This window comes from Equus quagga, chromosome 8, assembly GCF_021613505.1.
Source record: "Equus quagga isolate Etosha38 chromosome 8, UCLA_HA_Equagga_1.0, whole genome shotgun sequence".
In the NCBI taxonomy this organism is placed as follows: domain Eukaryota; kingdom Metazoa; phylum Chordata; class Mammalia; order Perissodactyla; family Equidae; genus Equus; species Equus quagga.
This window is the reverse complement of record NC_060274.1, coordinates 46,092,173-46,107,680: the sequence shown is the minus strand read 5'-3', so window position 1 is coordinate 46,107,680 and position 15,508 is coordinate 46,092,173. Positions and strand designations below refer to the sequence as shown.

Genomic DNA, 15,508 nt, shown 5'->3' with positions numbered 1-15,508 from the left:
TCCTTTCAAGGTTTCTTGAGAGGTTTGTCCTTTGGAATTGGGAACAATATTTCCCTAGAAATAATATTGAAAGTCTTGGCATGTGCTGAGGCCCGCCCACATGCCTGGACAGCTCAGAGTTACAGCTGAAACAGTGCTGGATGGGAGGAGCAGGGTGAGAGGATGGCTAAGTGTGGAGCGGCCCTGTGAGTCGGGAGCTCAGTGCTGGGAGTGCCCGCGGTCAGGAAGGCAGGCGCTGTACAGCAGGTTTGACCGCTGGCCACTTGAAGCTAAGGAATTGTCTTATGCTAGTAGGTACCAGAGTGACTCAAGAAGGCTGTAGAAATCTGACTCAAGGTCAGGTGGTCCCCCAAAGAGAAGTTGCATTGCTCCTTCCACTTAGTCCTTGGATCAGAAAACAGATTCCACCTCTGAACAATTCCAAAAACATCATTATCAAATATGTTAGTCAGCATCACTTTTTTTTTTTTGCAAATTATTGTCAGATTTGTCAAGTGTAACAACTCTCTCCTTAGTGTGCTGAAGGTCAGATTCTAGTTCATGATTTGGGTATTATGTGGGAGATGGTTGTCCACACCTTTGCAAATTCATTACTTGGGGATAAGATATACAAAACTAATATCAAATGTTTTACCTGAGGATTTGGTGAATTGCGGGTGATCATGACTTTCATGCAATGTTTCCTGTGGAACCCAAACCCAGGAAGTATTCTGCCAAGAGAGGGTGATGAGCTATTTTCCTCTCAGAGAGTCTGTCCATTAACAAAGCAAAGCTCTGAGAAGGCTTGACGTAACTGAATGCACCTATTTCACGTAATTCAACCTGGCGTTTTTCAAGCTTGCTTGAGCCCAGGACTTTAGAACAGCTGTCTCTACAATCGTGCCATGACGGGAAGCCTGAAATGGAGAAGGACAAGGGTAGCGTTGGTTAGCTTTAGGGAACCAAGCAGAAGCAACCTGCTAGGCTCTTTCTGCTGCACGGTCACTTCCTGTGGTGTTCTCATGCCCTCAGTTGTAAGTGAGAAAATCACGAGTCCGACAGCTCTCAGTGCTCGCCCTGGACCACGCTGGGAGAGAGGGACAGAGTCAGGACTTGAGCCCAGTCTTCCCAGAGGCCACAAAACGTGTAAACCTAGGAAGTGTTATCTGAGGGAACGTGCTTCATCCACAGTCCTTTTCATTTTCCCTGCATTTTATTATGGACACAGATATTATTCTCTTAGCTTAAAACTAAAAATAAAATGAAAAATTATGGGGCTGGCCTGGAGATGTAGTGATTAAGTTTGCGCACTCTGTTTTGACGGCCCAGGGTTCACGGGTTTGGATCCCAGGCGTGGACCTACACTCCATTCATCAATCCATGCTGTGGTGGTGTCCCACATACAAAATAGTGGAAGATTGGCACAGATATTAGCTCAGGGACAATCTTCCTCACCAAAAAAAATGAAAAAATACTTTATGGCAGGCAGACTATGTAATGCCATTCTCTCAAATAACCCAAATCCTAGAAGTATCAGAGGGACAGTAAGTTGAGACTTACAGCCACAAGATTGCAGCTCTGTGCTTGAAAACACAGAATGTGCTGGTAGTCCAGCAATGTTTCTGGAGTTTAATAGACAAAGGTTTAAAGCTAACTGCCTCCATGTGAACAGTACAGTGACTTCCCCATCTAGAGAGAATTCAGTCTTTGAACTTAAAATTCACTGAGTTAAAATTGATGTTAGGAATATAGTTCTTTCTGGGAGATAGTGTAGAGTTCCTCTATTTTAATAAAAATAGCTACCAAGTATTCCAGGACCTGGGAAAGTTGCTTTTCCTACACGATCTTATTAATCCCTTACAGTAGTCCAACATTTGCTTCATAATGGAGCAGAGGGAACATCACGGGGCTGAAGGAGGTTGCCTGAGGTCCATCTGTGAAGACCCAGGGCTCTGTCCTCTTTCACGGGATGTGCTGGCCCATGCTGGAGTGGATACTCACAGGTTAGCTGGTCAACTCGTGAGGTTAACTGGCCTCATAAGTGGGGCAAGCTAGAGGAGCTTAGAGCTCTTCCCCACAAACACTTCAGGAACAGGGGAACCGCTGTGCCCAGTAGACCTCAGCAACTTGGTAGCAGCCAGCACAAATACCTCGCTCCCCGGCTTCTCACCCTGACATTTTCTAACTCACCTCACTGACTCCTTGTGTGTCCCTTAGGAACCAGACCACATGCTGGCAGAGCTAATGCTGACTGTGAGCCGTGTTTTGTTCCCTGAGGTGTGGCCTCTAACTTGGCAAGTGTTCTTGTGTCTCTCTAGTGCGAGGATGATGGACAGATGTTCTTCAGCCTTGATGACGGGAACACCAAATTTTCTGACCTGATCCAGCTTGTGGACTTTTACCAGCTAAACAAAGGAGTCCTGCCTTGCAAACTCAAGCACCACTGCATCCGAGTGGCCTTATGACCTCAGATTTACTCTTGGCTGAAGACTAGAGGAAGCTGACACTGGAATGACGAGGGCTGTGCATGAAGACCACGCAGCTGTCCTGCACCTTGGGACTCCGAGTGAGACCGGTTAGGTCGCTGCAGCCGACCGACGTGGACTAGTTCGCTGGACCTAACGATGATTTGCTGCTGCGGATCCAGCAGGATCACCTCCCTCTGCGCTGGCCAAATCAGGGAGGGCGTGAGAGAGCAAGCGCGAATTTGAGAATAAACTGGAATGAGCGGCTTGGCTGGGCCACGTAGGAACAAGAGCCGGAGAGAAGTAATTGGAAATGAACTCTTGCCCTGGAATAATCTTGACAATTAAAACTGATATGTTTACTTTTTTGTATTGATCACTTTTTTGCACTCCTTCTTTGTTTTCAATGTTATATTCAGCCTCTGGTAGGAGGGGATGTGGCTTTTCAGTGCATACAAGACGCAAAGACAGTTTCCAATGGGCAGACTTCAGAGACTGACTATGGGCCCCCAAATGTTTCCAGAAGGTGGTCCCCACCTTCTGCAGGTTACCATAGGTGGATTCAGCTCCCAAATAACAAACCACCCCAGCCCCTCCCAGTATACTTGAAGAGCTTTTTTTAAATAAAAGGTGTCACCTGTGGCAGGCATTTGGCATGTTTTTGTGGACCCAGTCAGGCAACCATGGTCTGTCAATCACTTCTCTAAGCACAGATGTCCCATACTCTTGTTATTATTGCGGCCCGTCCTCCACAGTTCAGGAGACTTGATTTCTTTGGAAAACTCACTGTTCCACAACATGGCAGGGCTGAGTGACCGCACCTCTAGTCCGATGCAGGCCAGCCTTCCTAAGACACACCCGGTGCCCATCAGCTGCCAGCAGTGGCTGCCATGCTGCATTGCCCGCCTAGGGTGCTTTCAGCCTGTTCTAGAATGATCACTGCCTTACCCCTCTGCAGTGGTGTGAGTCTTTTCATGGCTGTTCTCCCTCAGGGGATTAAAGGATCTATAAAGAAAATGGCACCTGCTTGGCTTCCTCTGGTGGCTGTGGGTTTCCATGGTGATAAAGACAGAACCTTTGAAAAGGGCACAGCCACAGCCTGGCATTTAAAGGTCTGCTTGATGACCTGTGTCCTGCTGAAAACCCCCATAAGCCAGCGAGTGCAGAGCAGCTGTGGCTCCTCCTCTGCTGGCCTGTGGTCAGAAGTACCTCACGGCAGTTGTGGACGTTGAAGAGTGTTATCAACACAACACTGCTTCCCGCTCCGGGAGCTGAGTCAGGCCGGGTTTCGAGTTGTTCCTCCCCTCCGCCTTGTCCCCTTGGCTGAGCTATCTAGTGTGAGAGCAGCTGCGTCCTTACCTTTGATCTCTGCAAAACAGAAAGGGCTCCCCTGACGGGCATACAGACTACTGTGTGAAAACGATTTCCTTTTCCAAGATCCCAGGTACACACTTGACCGGCCCCTCTGAATGTGTGCTGGCCACTGGACTGCCTCGACTCCGTCCCACCGCCGTGCTCCCGAGGAACACACCGTAGTTTAGGTCACACACAACGGGCTTCGGTGACACATGTGCGCTCTCAGTCTAGGGCACAGGAAACACTGTATGGTAGTTAATAGGCCACACTCTAGTTGTTTTCCATGAGATATCTACTTATACAAGTGAAGAATTTTAGTAAATCATGTTTTTAGTTATAAATGCTTGATTGCGTTCTCTTTTGTAGCCAGTTAATCTTTCAAACCAGCGACAATTAGGTAATCCTCAAGGGCGTACCTGGCAGCATGCTAGCTAGCTACACTGTCACACCTTCTTCCCCTTCACGATTGGAAGGAAAACCTTAAAGAACAAAAACAAAAAACCTCTACCATTTCTTGTTTCTGTTTACATAGACCAGTCTCCACCAGTGAGACGAGACCCTCACGCCCCTCTCCGATAGACAGCTCGTATCTGCAGGATTTCATATTTATAGAGACGCATTTTATTTAAGAGGAGAACAGAAGCTTGACTGACAGGTGTGTATGTACCCGGTGTGACGTAGTGTTTGCGCCTTCGGCCGCGGTGAATCATTGGAGAGTGTAAACTGCCCTCATTTGGGGCTGGCAGCTCCACCTGAAAACAGCCAGTCCCTGGAGGCCGCGGGCGCCCAGCCCAGCCAGCCAAGGGCTGAAGGACATTTGACTTTTATTTTTGTATTTAAATGACATGAATGTAAACGGGACAGCTCAGGGTCGTTTTGGAGCCTGTTGATTTTCTATCTCTGCTTGTGGTTTTCTTTTCTAAAATAAAAACTTTGTGTAGCAACCCGGACTAAGTTGAAAAGGAAAACGCCAAACGCTTCTGGTATTAGAGTTGAATAAGTGAGCTCTGTTATCTTAGGTGTTACAGTTCCAGAACGTTTTTTTGTTTGCTAAACCTTGAAGAAATATGTGCCTCGGCCTAGATGTTTTGTCTTCTCTTTTCTGCACTTACTACCTGACGGTTTGACCAATGGGTGCACCTTTCCGGGGGCGGGACTTGCTCCTCGCAGATTGTGATGTCACGGTGCAAGCTGCAGAGACCATGAGGGGTCTGGTGTGTAGACATTTTCAGGGAATGCAGAAGGTATTAACTGAAAAGACAAAACCTTTATGCCACGTGCTTTGCTCCTTTCTGTACATAACTCTTTGGCTCGTGAACCTAATTGTAAACTTTCAGGTATTTTTGTACAAATAAGGGACTGATGTTCTGTTTCTTGTAATTAGAAATAAACATTAATACAGTGTTCTTCATTTTCTGTTGCTTGTAATGTCTGTTTCTATATTTCAAAACACTCTGGTTGGTCAGCCACTACAAACCTTTGGAAATGATTTAGAATATTAACAGTGAGGTTTTTTGCACTGGCTAAAAACTAATTAAGAAGGAATTGATGTGTGATGTGCAAGCTTGCTTGGCCCTGATGAAACGCTGGGCTCATTTCAGTCCTGCAGTCTGGCGGGGCAGGTGCCGGAACCTGGTGCTCACATTCAGGCTCCGTGTTGGTGCCGGCACAGTCGCAGCCGGCCTCATCTCCCCGCGCCTCCACCGCAAGAATCCCAGACCTCTGAATGCTTCAAAGGTAGCAGGTCTCCACTCTGGTTTAGCCAACACCTTCAGAAACTCATAACTTCACATTTGACAAGTCCAATGGCATTTATTCTACTGCACGAGGACAATCAAAGTGATGAGAACCTGGGTTTTCTAATCAGACAAATTGGCAGAAAGATTGAGAAAATGGATGTCCTGTGTCTGCTTCCCCAGGCTCCCGGCTGGAGACCCTGATGTACCACCTCCCTGTACCTGGGCCCGACTCGCCATCTCCCGCCCCCGACCAGGCAGACAATATGGATATATTGTCACAAGCCAGCCTTGGCCACCCGCAGAAGCACATCTGTAGCATTTTGAACTCCCCTGTCACTGGTTTTCAGAATCTGAGTTCTCGATTTCTGGTAGCTTGCCCCTCTAAGGCCGGCCACCCTTAGAGGAAGAACAATAATAAGAATTCAGCATGCTCTCCTCCTCACGAGAAGTGTGCGTGGTTACTGTGGGGCTGGTGTGTGAATATGTGTAGGGGGTGTGTGGCAAGGGCTGTGGGCATGGGAGAGGAGGAGCAAGTGCGGTGTTGGGGGGCATGTGGAGGGGTGCAGAGTAGAAGACTGGACGGCAGGCTGTGCAGGTGCAGTGCCATGCGAGGTGGCTGTGGGGAAGGCGTGTACTGGTGGAGAGTGCAGTGTGGAGAGGCACTGTGACAAGGACGAGCCTGCGTTCCCATCCTTCCAGAGCCCAGGGTGGGGGAGGAAGCACTGGGCCAGGCTTTCAAATGCAGACTTGGTGGTCCCTCCAAAGAAGATGATGCAAGCAGTCCCACAGACAAACTGATGGAATTAAAAGAAGCGCTCATAGCACGACTTTAAACTTGATCTCGCTGCTTAGATCACACTTCTTATTGGTTTTTAAAACATATTTTGAGCAATTTTTAAAATTATAAGTAGGGTTTTTTTATGATAAAAACATTAGCTTGTTAAATATAAAAAGTAAAATATCCTACAACCTTGAGTTTTAGTATGGTAAACTCAGTATTGCCCCTTCTCATCCTGGAAGTTATACATTAACAAGAAGCACTCGAAACAGACATGAAAATCCATCCTTCGCAGAGTTAGGCTTCATCTGCCATCCCACAGTATACAAGAGGGGCCGCTCCTTGTGTGGCTGGTGAAGACCCAGCAGAGGCAGGAAATGCTGACAGAGGACACTATGACTGCAGATCTCAGCATGGCCAGCAGAGGGCTCTCCAGGATACATGGCACACCTGGCGGGACACTAATGACCCTTCCTGGGAACAGCTAGAATAGGCAGGGGTCTGTGCATATTGGTGATTGACACCCACTTCCCTGGGACACAGTGTACACTTTCAATCTGTAGACATATCAGTCGTTTGATTTCTGAAATGTTTCTGGATTACATCTAAATATATTTTTTGTTCTGTTATTGCAGGTCTACTTTTTAAAACAGCAGTTAGGTGTGTGTTGGATCCCTCTTATCTGCCTTTTATAACCTTTGCTCTCTCTCACACCCTTCTAACTGTGATTGCAATTTGGTTTGGTATTGCTGTCTCAGTCCGTCCTCCATGTCACTCACGGTATTTCCGTAGGATCATTCCCCCTGTGACACTGCTTCCAATGTGGACTCCACTACTGGGAAGGCTTTGTCTTTCTCTTCCATTTCTCTTCACAGCCATGCCGGCTTTCCTCTCATATATTCCTTGAGCTCTTGCATCTCTGTTTTGAGCTTTTATGAAGTGATTGCTTGATTTTTTTTTTTAAGTTCATGATATTATGTTTGGTTGCAGTTTTAATCTACTATATGGCAATATTTTCCCAGTGAGTGCTCATTACCATTTGCTTTTTCCTACCATTCCCTCCTTTTTTCCTGGGGTTTCTTCATAGAAGATCAGTCCTGGTTCTTTGAAGAAGGTGAGTTTTCCTTGGACCAGCCATTCATGGGAAGTTTGTGTGAGGAAGAGGACAGGGGTTGTGTTTGATGCTAGCAGGATAAGTTAATAAATAAACCCTATTACAAAGAGTTGTGTATATGAATTCCAAGACCTTGACAACATAATCCATTAAGACTGATAATCTAACCAATTTCTCTCCCTGCCTTTGGTCACACCCATGTTCACGTGTATCTTTCACATACCTTCCAGACAAATCCCTTAAAATGATATCATACTAATTAGCAATAGAACGTTTTTTCCCTTGGTTGTTCTATTGAAAATTAATACAGTGTCATTTTGTCTAATTGTGGGGTTTTGTTATTTGAAATAAAAGTCATGACCAATTCTCTTGGAAAATAAAAACTCTGTTGTAACTATATACTCAAACATGCACACATGCAGAGCTATCTCAGAGCTGTAGCACAGAATGCTCAAGGAAGCACGGAGTCCAGCTGGGAGACTCATGTGTGAAGAATGAATGTGTGGGGGACTGGAATTGGCCACCCCAAGAAATGTCTCTTTGGCATGAGGATTATTTTGGGCTGGTTACTTTTGAAAACTGCAGACAGGAAAGAGACTTTAAAAAGTGGAATTTACTTACCCTTTGTTAAGAGACATTTACATGGTAAAGGAAATCTCCATCTGTAAAGACGTCTCCCTCTCTGTACCAGGAAGAAGAGGGGGGGTGACCTTATCTCCAGAAATTCTTGATAAATCAGTGTGGAAGGCAAGGACTTAAATCTGCATAATCTGGTAACCTCCTGTAACTGACTCCCTCCACCCCCAACGTCCTCCTTTGTCTTTAGCTGAGGGTGATATTTAAGGTGGTGTCTTCAGCCATTTTGGCGAGTTGCTTTGCTTGCCTGAGCCTCTCCCATGTGTACATGTTATAAAGCTTTGTTTAATTTTATCCTGTTATTCTGTCTCATGTGAATTTAATTCATTCTCCAGCCAGAAGAACCCACAGCGGGTAGACGAAATGTCTTCCTCCCTTACAAATGTGAAGGTGAGTGTGAGCACAGGTGGAGAGAGAGTGTCGCCTTGGCTAGGTGTGTGCTATCTAATGCGATACAACTAGGCACATGTGACTATTTAAATTTATTTTAATTAATAAGAATAAAATAAAATGAAAATTGCAGTTCCTGGGTTGCCCTAGCCACATTTTGAGTGCTCAGTAGCCACATGAGGCTAGCGGCTACCGTAAGATAGAGAGCATTTCCATCATTGCAGAAAGTTTTGTCGGAGAGGCTAGTCTGGGTGACTGATGACCAGAGCCTAAATTACAGAAGCGGTAAGGAACAGTTAGAACGAGAAGGGATGCACTTGAGAATCAGTCTCCCTGTGTTGATGTTCTGATTTGGCAAAGCTCAGCTCCAGATCCAAGGCTAAGGGCCTCGCCACTTAAGACACACCTCTGCCTCACCCACAGGGAAGATGTAACCTCGTGTTTGCTGAACACTGACCAGATCCACTATCTTCGTTCTGCTTGGGTCCACCTGGCTTTCTGATTATAACTGCATGGCAGTGGTTTCATGTCATATACATATATCATCTACAAAACTCAGCTATGGGGGCCGGCCCGGTGGCGCAGCAGTTAAGCACACTCGTTCTGCTTTGGCAGCCCGGGGTTCACCAGTTCGGATCCCGGGTGCAGACATGGCACCACTTGACAAGCCATGCTGGGGTAAGCGTCCCACATATAAAGTAGAGGAAGATGGGCACAGATGTTAGCTCAGGGCCAGTCTTCCTCAGCAAAAAGGAAGATAGGCAGCAGATGTTAGCTCAGGGCCGATCTTCCTCAAAAAAACACAAAAACCAAAACAGAAAACTCAGCTATGTCTGCTTAGCGCCCCCCCCCACAATCCCCCGAGAAAAAGAATGCTTCCTGATTTGATATCACCCTACTTAATGAGCAGATTTCCTGGCGTGAGCCAGAGTTAGGAAGTGTACATTTTCTATTGCCCAAATTAGTCCCATTACTGTGGGCATCTCCCTGGATCGAGTGTAGTTTTAGTGTGTAAATATAAAGTGTGTGTTTTTACCCAAAGACTCTAAATGAAAGCAGAAACCTCATTGGTGCACATCTAAAGAAAGAGCGGCCTCTTTCCCTGCAGGAGTCAGAACTGGCCGCACAGGACTTATTGAGAGAGAGTTATGTCCAGAGCAGTTACATTGAAGACTGGGATCATTCTTGACACCTTTACATAATTCACAACCCACCCTGACAAAGAGTGCCAGTGTTTCTGTTTACGAGTAAGGTGGGCCACTGAGATGAGAGCACAGTTTAGGCTTCACTCAACCAACAGCTTCCAAGAGTATGAAAAATTCTCGGCATATTTTTTAATTGGAGGGAGGGGATGTGCATTATTTTTTTGTTTTTTACAAAATGTGAAATGGTATTACTATTTTGTTATTGCACTATTTCAATTTTCCGTAAAATCTGCCTGCCCTGCTCTGTGCCTTCTGAGAGGACTGAGGTGTTTTCCAGGGTCATTCTGCATGTGGATGACTTTCTGCCTCAGTGCTGAGCTTACAGCTGGGTGCTGCTGGAAGGGGAGACTCCAAGGGCTATCCCAAGCCTGCTTTCTGACGCTTCCTCTCTAGAATGGGTACATTCACGATGATGCAGTCCGGGTATATCCTGGACTTACCCCCAGAGATTCTGACTCAGTAGGTTAGTTGGGGACAGAAAAGTGCCTTTGTACCAGGCCACCACGTGATTGAGTGCAGCTCCCACTGGGAAGGAGAGTTTTAGAGGGTGTCCAGAGAAACAGGCTCGTGCCTCCTTCTGCCTTGGCTTAGCAGCACGACTTAGGGACTCATTTAACACACCTGTGGAAGGATGCATCTGGCTCACAGCAATGGCTTTCAACCCTCCCATCCATCAGAGTCACCTGTGGGGCTTTGCACCTACACATCTCCAGACTCCTCTTAAGCCTAGAGAATCAAAATCTTTGACTTGGCAATAAAAGTGTTTGCTCATAGACCACCACAGGTGGATAAAATAACCTCCAGTTTGCCATGAGCTCCATGCATCTGCTGTATTTTCATCCCATCCAAGCCATCAGGGACTTTTTAGCATCTAGATGTAGTGGTTGGTATTGGTAAGCTGTGCTGGGAAAGGCTGAGGATTAAGTTTAAAAATGCTTGAAGCTGCCCATGGGCACCCCAGTGAGCAGAGGGCCAGTACAACTGGAAATGCTGTGGGGCTCTGGCCCTGACAGGACACGGCAGCCTCTGGCCTCATGCTGCCTACTGATAGGCTCTGTTTGTCCCCGTGGAGCAGTGGACAGACATGCCTAGGGGGGAGGCAGTGCAGCCCCTGCTGGGTCCCCTGCCGGACACACCTCCCTGCTCACCAGGGTGAAGGGAGCCATTCAGTTGGGGTTGTTCAGTGTATACAGCCGGGTCGTGGTACAGCCAGGTCTGGACCCGCAACTCCTGACTCTCTGACTGGGGTTCCTTCTAGGCCCTCTGTTCACTCTCTGCAGTGGGATCTGCACCGAGTCATGCACCGAGCCCGGCAGTGGCCTTCATTCCATTATGCTGAATCTATGGCCAGGTAACTGGGCAAAGAAGGGGCTTCCCACAGAGGCTGTGAGCTGCCACCTCTCCCTCTTGCCAACCTGAGCACCCCAGCAGGGCACCCTCCTCTCTGTCTGCCACTATCCACTCCTCTCCTCATTACAAAATGAGGCCACTCACACTAACTCTGTGCATCTCCTGGGGGAGGCCCAAACAGATAATACGTGTGAAATCCCACTGTCATGCATTAGCTTCATTATAATTAATTTAAAAGTCGATAAGCAGATCATTTTGTCTTTGGTCAGGTATCAGAGTCAGCTGAAGAAAGCGCTGGGTGAATGGTCCCCATGCAGGAGTCCAGTGCTGCCCTCAGGACTGGCTGGCACACCAGGCCTGTACCCCTCCCAGGCTGAGTGCTTGTCACTCCCGAGCTAGAAATAAGAGAGGAAATGGAAGAAAGAAATTCACAAAAGAAAATGACAAGTAGCTAAGGAACATATCAATATCATGTTTTTGAATTAAAAAATGAACATAGGAGTAGCTGGTGGCAAATAAAAATTGCCTTCTCTAACCTTTTGTAATCATTGTTTAAGCCTCACTTCCAGATGTTACAAATCTTGACCTACTTTATTTCTTCAGAAAGAGAGTATCCACAGTGGCTTTCGAAGTCTTTGATTACAACCTACAGTAAGAAATGCATTTTATATTGTGACCTAGGGCACATATACACATACATAATTGAGACAAAAGTTTCAGCAAATATTATTTCCCTTAGTAGGTTCCATACCCCACTTTTTTTCTTTATTCTTTTCTGTTCTATTTCATTTTTTAAAATGCTAGTCATGAGACCTCCAAAACTGATTTCATGACCCAAAAAGAGGCAGAGGCCAGTGATTTGCAAATCACTGAAGAGAAGACCCAAGTTGGAGGGCTGACACCTGACTTCAAGACCTATTAGAAAGCTACACGAATCAAGACAGTGCGGTATTGACAGAGGAATAGAAAAATAGGTCAATGGAACAGAATAGAGAGCCCAGAAGTAGACCCCCATAAATACAGTCAACTGATCGCTGACAAAGGAGCAAAGGCAATTCAATGGAGCCAACATAGTCTCCTCAACAAATGGCGTGGGAACAACTTGACATCCACATGCAAAAAATGGATCTAGACACAGACCTTACACCCATCACAAAAATTAACTCAAAATGGATTGTAGACCTGAATGTAAAATACGAAACTATGAAACTCCTAAAAGATAACACAGAAGAAAACCTAAACAAATATGGAATTTGGCAATGACTTTTTACCTACAATACCAAAGGCATGATTCATGAAAGAAAAAATTGATAAACTGGACTTCATTAAAATTAAAAACCTTGTGCTCTGCGAAAAGCGTGGAATTGATTTTCTCACCAGCTCTTAAGCCAAGTGGCTTCTCCAGGAAGCCTAGATTCCCCTGACATTTCTCCTCTGTGGATTCAGCCAGTGTGGACATCACAGTGTGGCTCATCGCTTTTCATCCCTGACTTCACCAGAATCTCCAGGGCCCCACCTTGCTCAGACAATCTCAGCACTGAGTCCTATCTCCTCCTCTCCCAAGGAGCCATGCCCACTGGGCTCACTTGAATGTCCCTCTCAGTCACGTCTGCACTTTCAGTTCTCCTCCCGGAACACGCAAGCTCCTATGACCAGTTACGGGCAATTCCAACATAATGAGAAGCAGCCCCTTCTGCTCCCATGGAAGAGACTGTAGAGTGGTCCTTCCTCTTCCAGGACACCATCAGCTGCAGTATGGGCTGCCTTCATCTGCCCTCCTCTGCTCTGGGGCATAACAAGGTCGCACTGGATCAGTGATGTTCAACCAGGGGCGATTTTGCCTTCCAGGAAACGTGGCAATGTCTGAGACATTCTTGGGCGTCACAGCTGGGAACTACTGTATTCCAGGATGCTATTGAACATCTTACAGTGCACAGGACAGCTCCCCGCAAGAAAGAGTTATCCAGAGTTATCCAGCCCCAAATGTCAATAGTGTTGAGGTTGAGAAACCTCTAACACCCAAGCCTCACTCTAATCCACATAAACCCCACAGCTGTAAGAAAGACATGAAATGTGAAAAGACATGCAGCTGGAGGGGACCAGTGATTGGCCTTGTTCCAGCTGGGCTGTAGGTCCTGACCTGCACCAAACCCAAGCCAACTGTCTTTCCTTCCCTGAGCAAACTCCTGTCCTTCTTAGTGCTGTTCCATTTAAGAGCATGTCTCTGTCCTTCACCAACAAACTCCTTAGAAAGTGGTTCATGTTCTCACTGCCCTTTGTTTTTAATATCCTTTAATCCAGCATATCTGGATGCTAAAGGTTCCCTTCATTTTCACCCTGCATCTTGACTTAACAGAGCCGTGTTCCTCCCAACAGTATTCTAAACTTCACTTATTCGAGGAAAAGGTCAAGGTAGCTACCAAAACATGTAATATAGAAGAATAAAGTATATAATTGAGGGATGTGGAGCAAATCAGAAATAAGAGTAAGACAATAATAAAGCCAAGGGCTGAGTACTTCTAAGAAATGAAGAGAATACTGTCCCACGGGCCTGGAGCTGTGGGCTGCAAAATGACCTGAGCTTCAAATGGCCAAAACGAGGACAGAACCCGACTGGTTACAAGAGTCACAGGGAAAACAAGCCAGTCATGCCAGAAAAACGCACCTCCCAGCTCTGAGACTCGTGTGAAATGTTCCTCTTGGGACTTTGTACAGAGGCCACTGTGGGTCCCCTCCTCAGTGACATCGTGAAACAACCAGTCTATAAGCCACTCTTAAGCTACCCTCCAGGTAGACTCAGGGCTGCAATGGCCAATCACAGCACAGTCCCAGCACTGCCCCAGGCAGGCACTGGTCTGACCTGTGGCTGAACTCGACCTCAAAGGTCAACATCAGACCTGGAGAGGACTTGTGGATTACACGTGCTTCAGGAAACCCTCCATACATCTGATTTCTTATAAGTCACCTTCACTTCATACCAATTCAGAGAGAATTCAAGGAAACATTTGGAGGCAAGCACCTGAAATGCACTACAACCTGAACAATTGGTACCCTCAGGGAGTCAGGTGGCATCCCAGGCATTGGTCCCAGCAGTGTGACTTCTCCCATTAGGGGTCACCTGGGATCTGGGCAATTACAATCTTAACTCAAAAGACCAAATAATAGGGATGAGATAGCACATCTCCCCAGGAAACTGTCCACCGGGACTGGTGTGGTTCTCTGCTCAGCCTCATCAGGAGGCAGAAGCTGCCAACGAGTGTCTCTGTAGCTCATACACTTTTGGGCTTGAAGTTCAACAGTCACGTCTCAGGCCACTCGTGCTAGAGTGGCAGCAAGTTGTGTGTCACAAAAGTCTTGCAGAGCTGCTTAAATGGAGATTCATGCTTGGTTCCATTTGGAAGCAGGAGTTAAAATTTTGGGGGCATCATGGTTGCTGTGAACAAATATTGTGCACGAATTTAAAGGAGCGGAAGGTTCTTGTTGAGAGGGGGCCAGCCTATGGCCTTGGCTGGATGATCTCAGAGGCTGATGTCCAGCTGCAGGCAGCTCTTGATGACAACAGTGCCACATAGCCCACTGGACCAGACCCTCCCACTGCAGTGTCAGGGCACCCACTTCCCTCCCAGCAGGTGTGCACTCTGCCAACACACACCCAGGCTGGCCATTTGACACTCCCTTGCCAGCTGCCCCTTCCTTTGATGGACACCTTTCTTTGATGTAGTTTTTGGTTTAACAAATCAGGGAAACATGCTGTGTTTTTAAGGCACCCCATAGATCTCATCTCATGTGTGTACCGTTGACCTTCAAGGACACAGAAGGTTTAGAAGGTGGAGCTGGTGCACCCTCTCCTCAGGATTTCTTTCTTGGGCCTCAGTTTGGACCATGAAAAGTCTCAAGTCTCAACAAAATAGGGATGTTGAAGTCTGTACACGAGTCTCCCAACAAGATAATGTGGCTTTGAGGCTCTGCAGGGAATTGCTCAGTGAAGATGGACATGAAGTCACCAAGAGGGAAAGGCCACCCAAGCCCCATGGCTCAGGGACTGCTTACCTGAATCTACTTACGGGAGGTTCCCAGATCCCCCTCCACCAGTGAGGGCTGGGCGTCTACAAATAACAACCCTGAAGGAGTGCTTTAACTCCAGGCTTCATTAAATTGAAAATGTATTCTGTTGGGCCCCTTGAGTTCACGTGGTGTAGTGAAAAGTACCTAGGATTTGTGTTCTTATAGCAACACACCTCCAAAGCAGACCTGAGTTGCAGTGCTTTGTTAAAGCTCTGCAGCAAATGCTGTCAGTGATTCACCACTCCTGAGCACACAGCTGCCGTTCCTGGAACTCTGCCCTGGGCTGTCCTTGGTCACCAGAGCTTGCTCTGGCGGTGTGAGGGGTGTTCAGGAGAATTAACACCCCCACCAGGTGGATGTTCTTTATCAGCTCCCAAAGTCCTGCAGCAACATTCAGCTCCAAGTGCCCACGGGTAACTGGCTTGAAAACG

General features: G+C 46.8%; 1 protein-coding gene across 9 annotated transcripts in view; it reads left to right on the top strand.

The window, feature by feature from the left end:
• Window positions 1-5,211, top strand: part of GRB10 (growth factor receptor bound protein 10) — a 182,446-nt gene extending 177,235 nt beyond the window's left edge. For all 9 annotated transcript variants that reach the window (XM_046669594.1, XM_046669591.1, XM_046669592.1 and 6 more), the window contains one exon: window positions 2,298-5,211. In XM_046669594.1, coding sequence (XP_046525550.1) covers window positions 2,298-2,444 — 147 coding nt within the window. In that variant the 3' untranslated portion in view covers window positions 2,445-5,211. The remainder of the gene's footprint in view (window positions 1-2,297) is intronic.
• The last annotated feature ends 10,297 nt before the right edge of the window (window positions 5,212-15,508 follow it).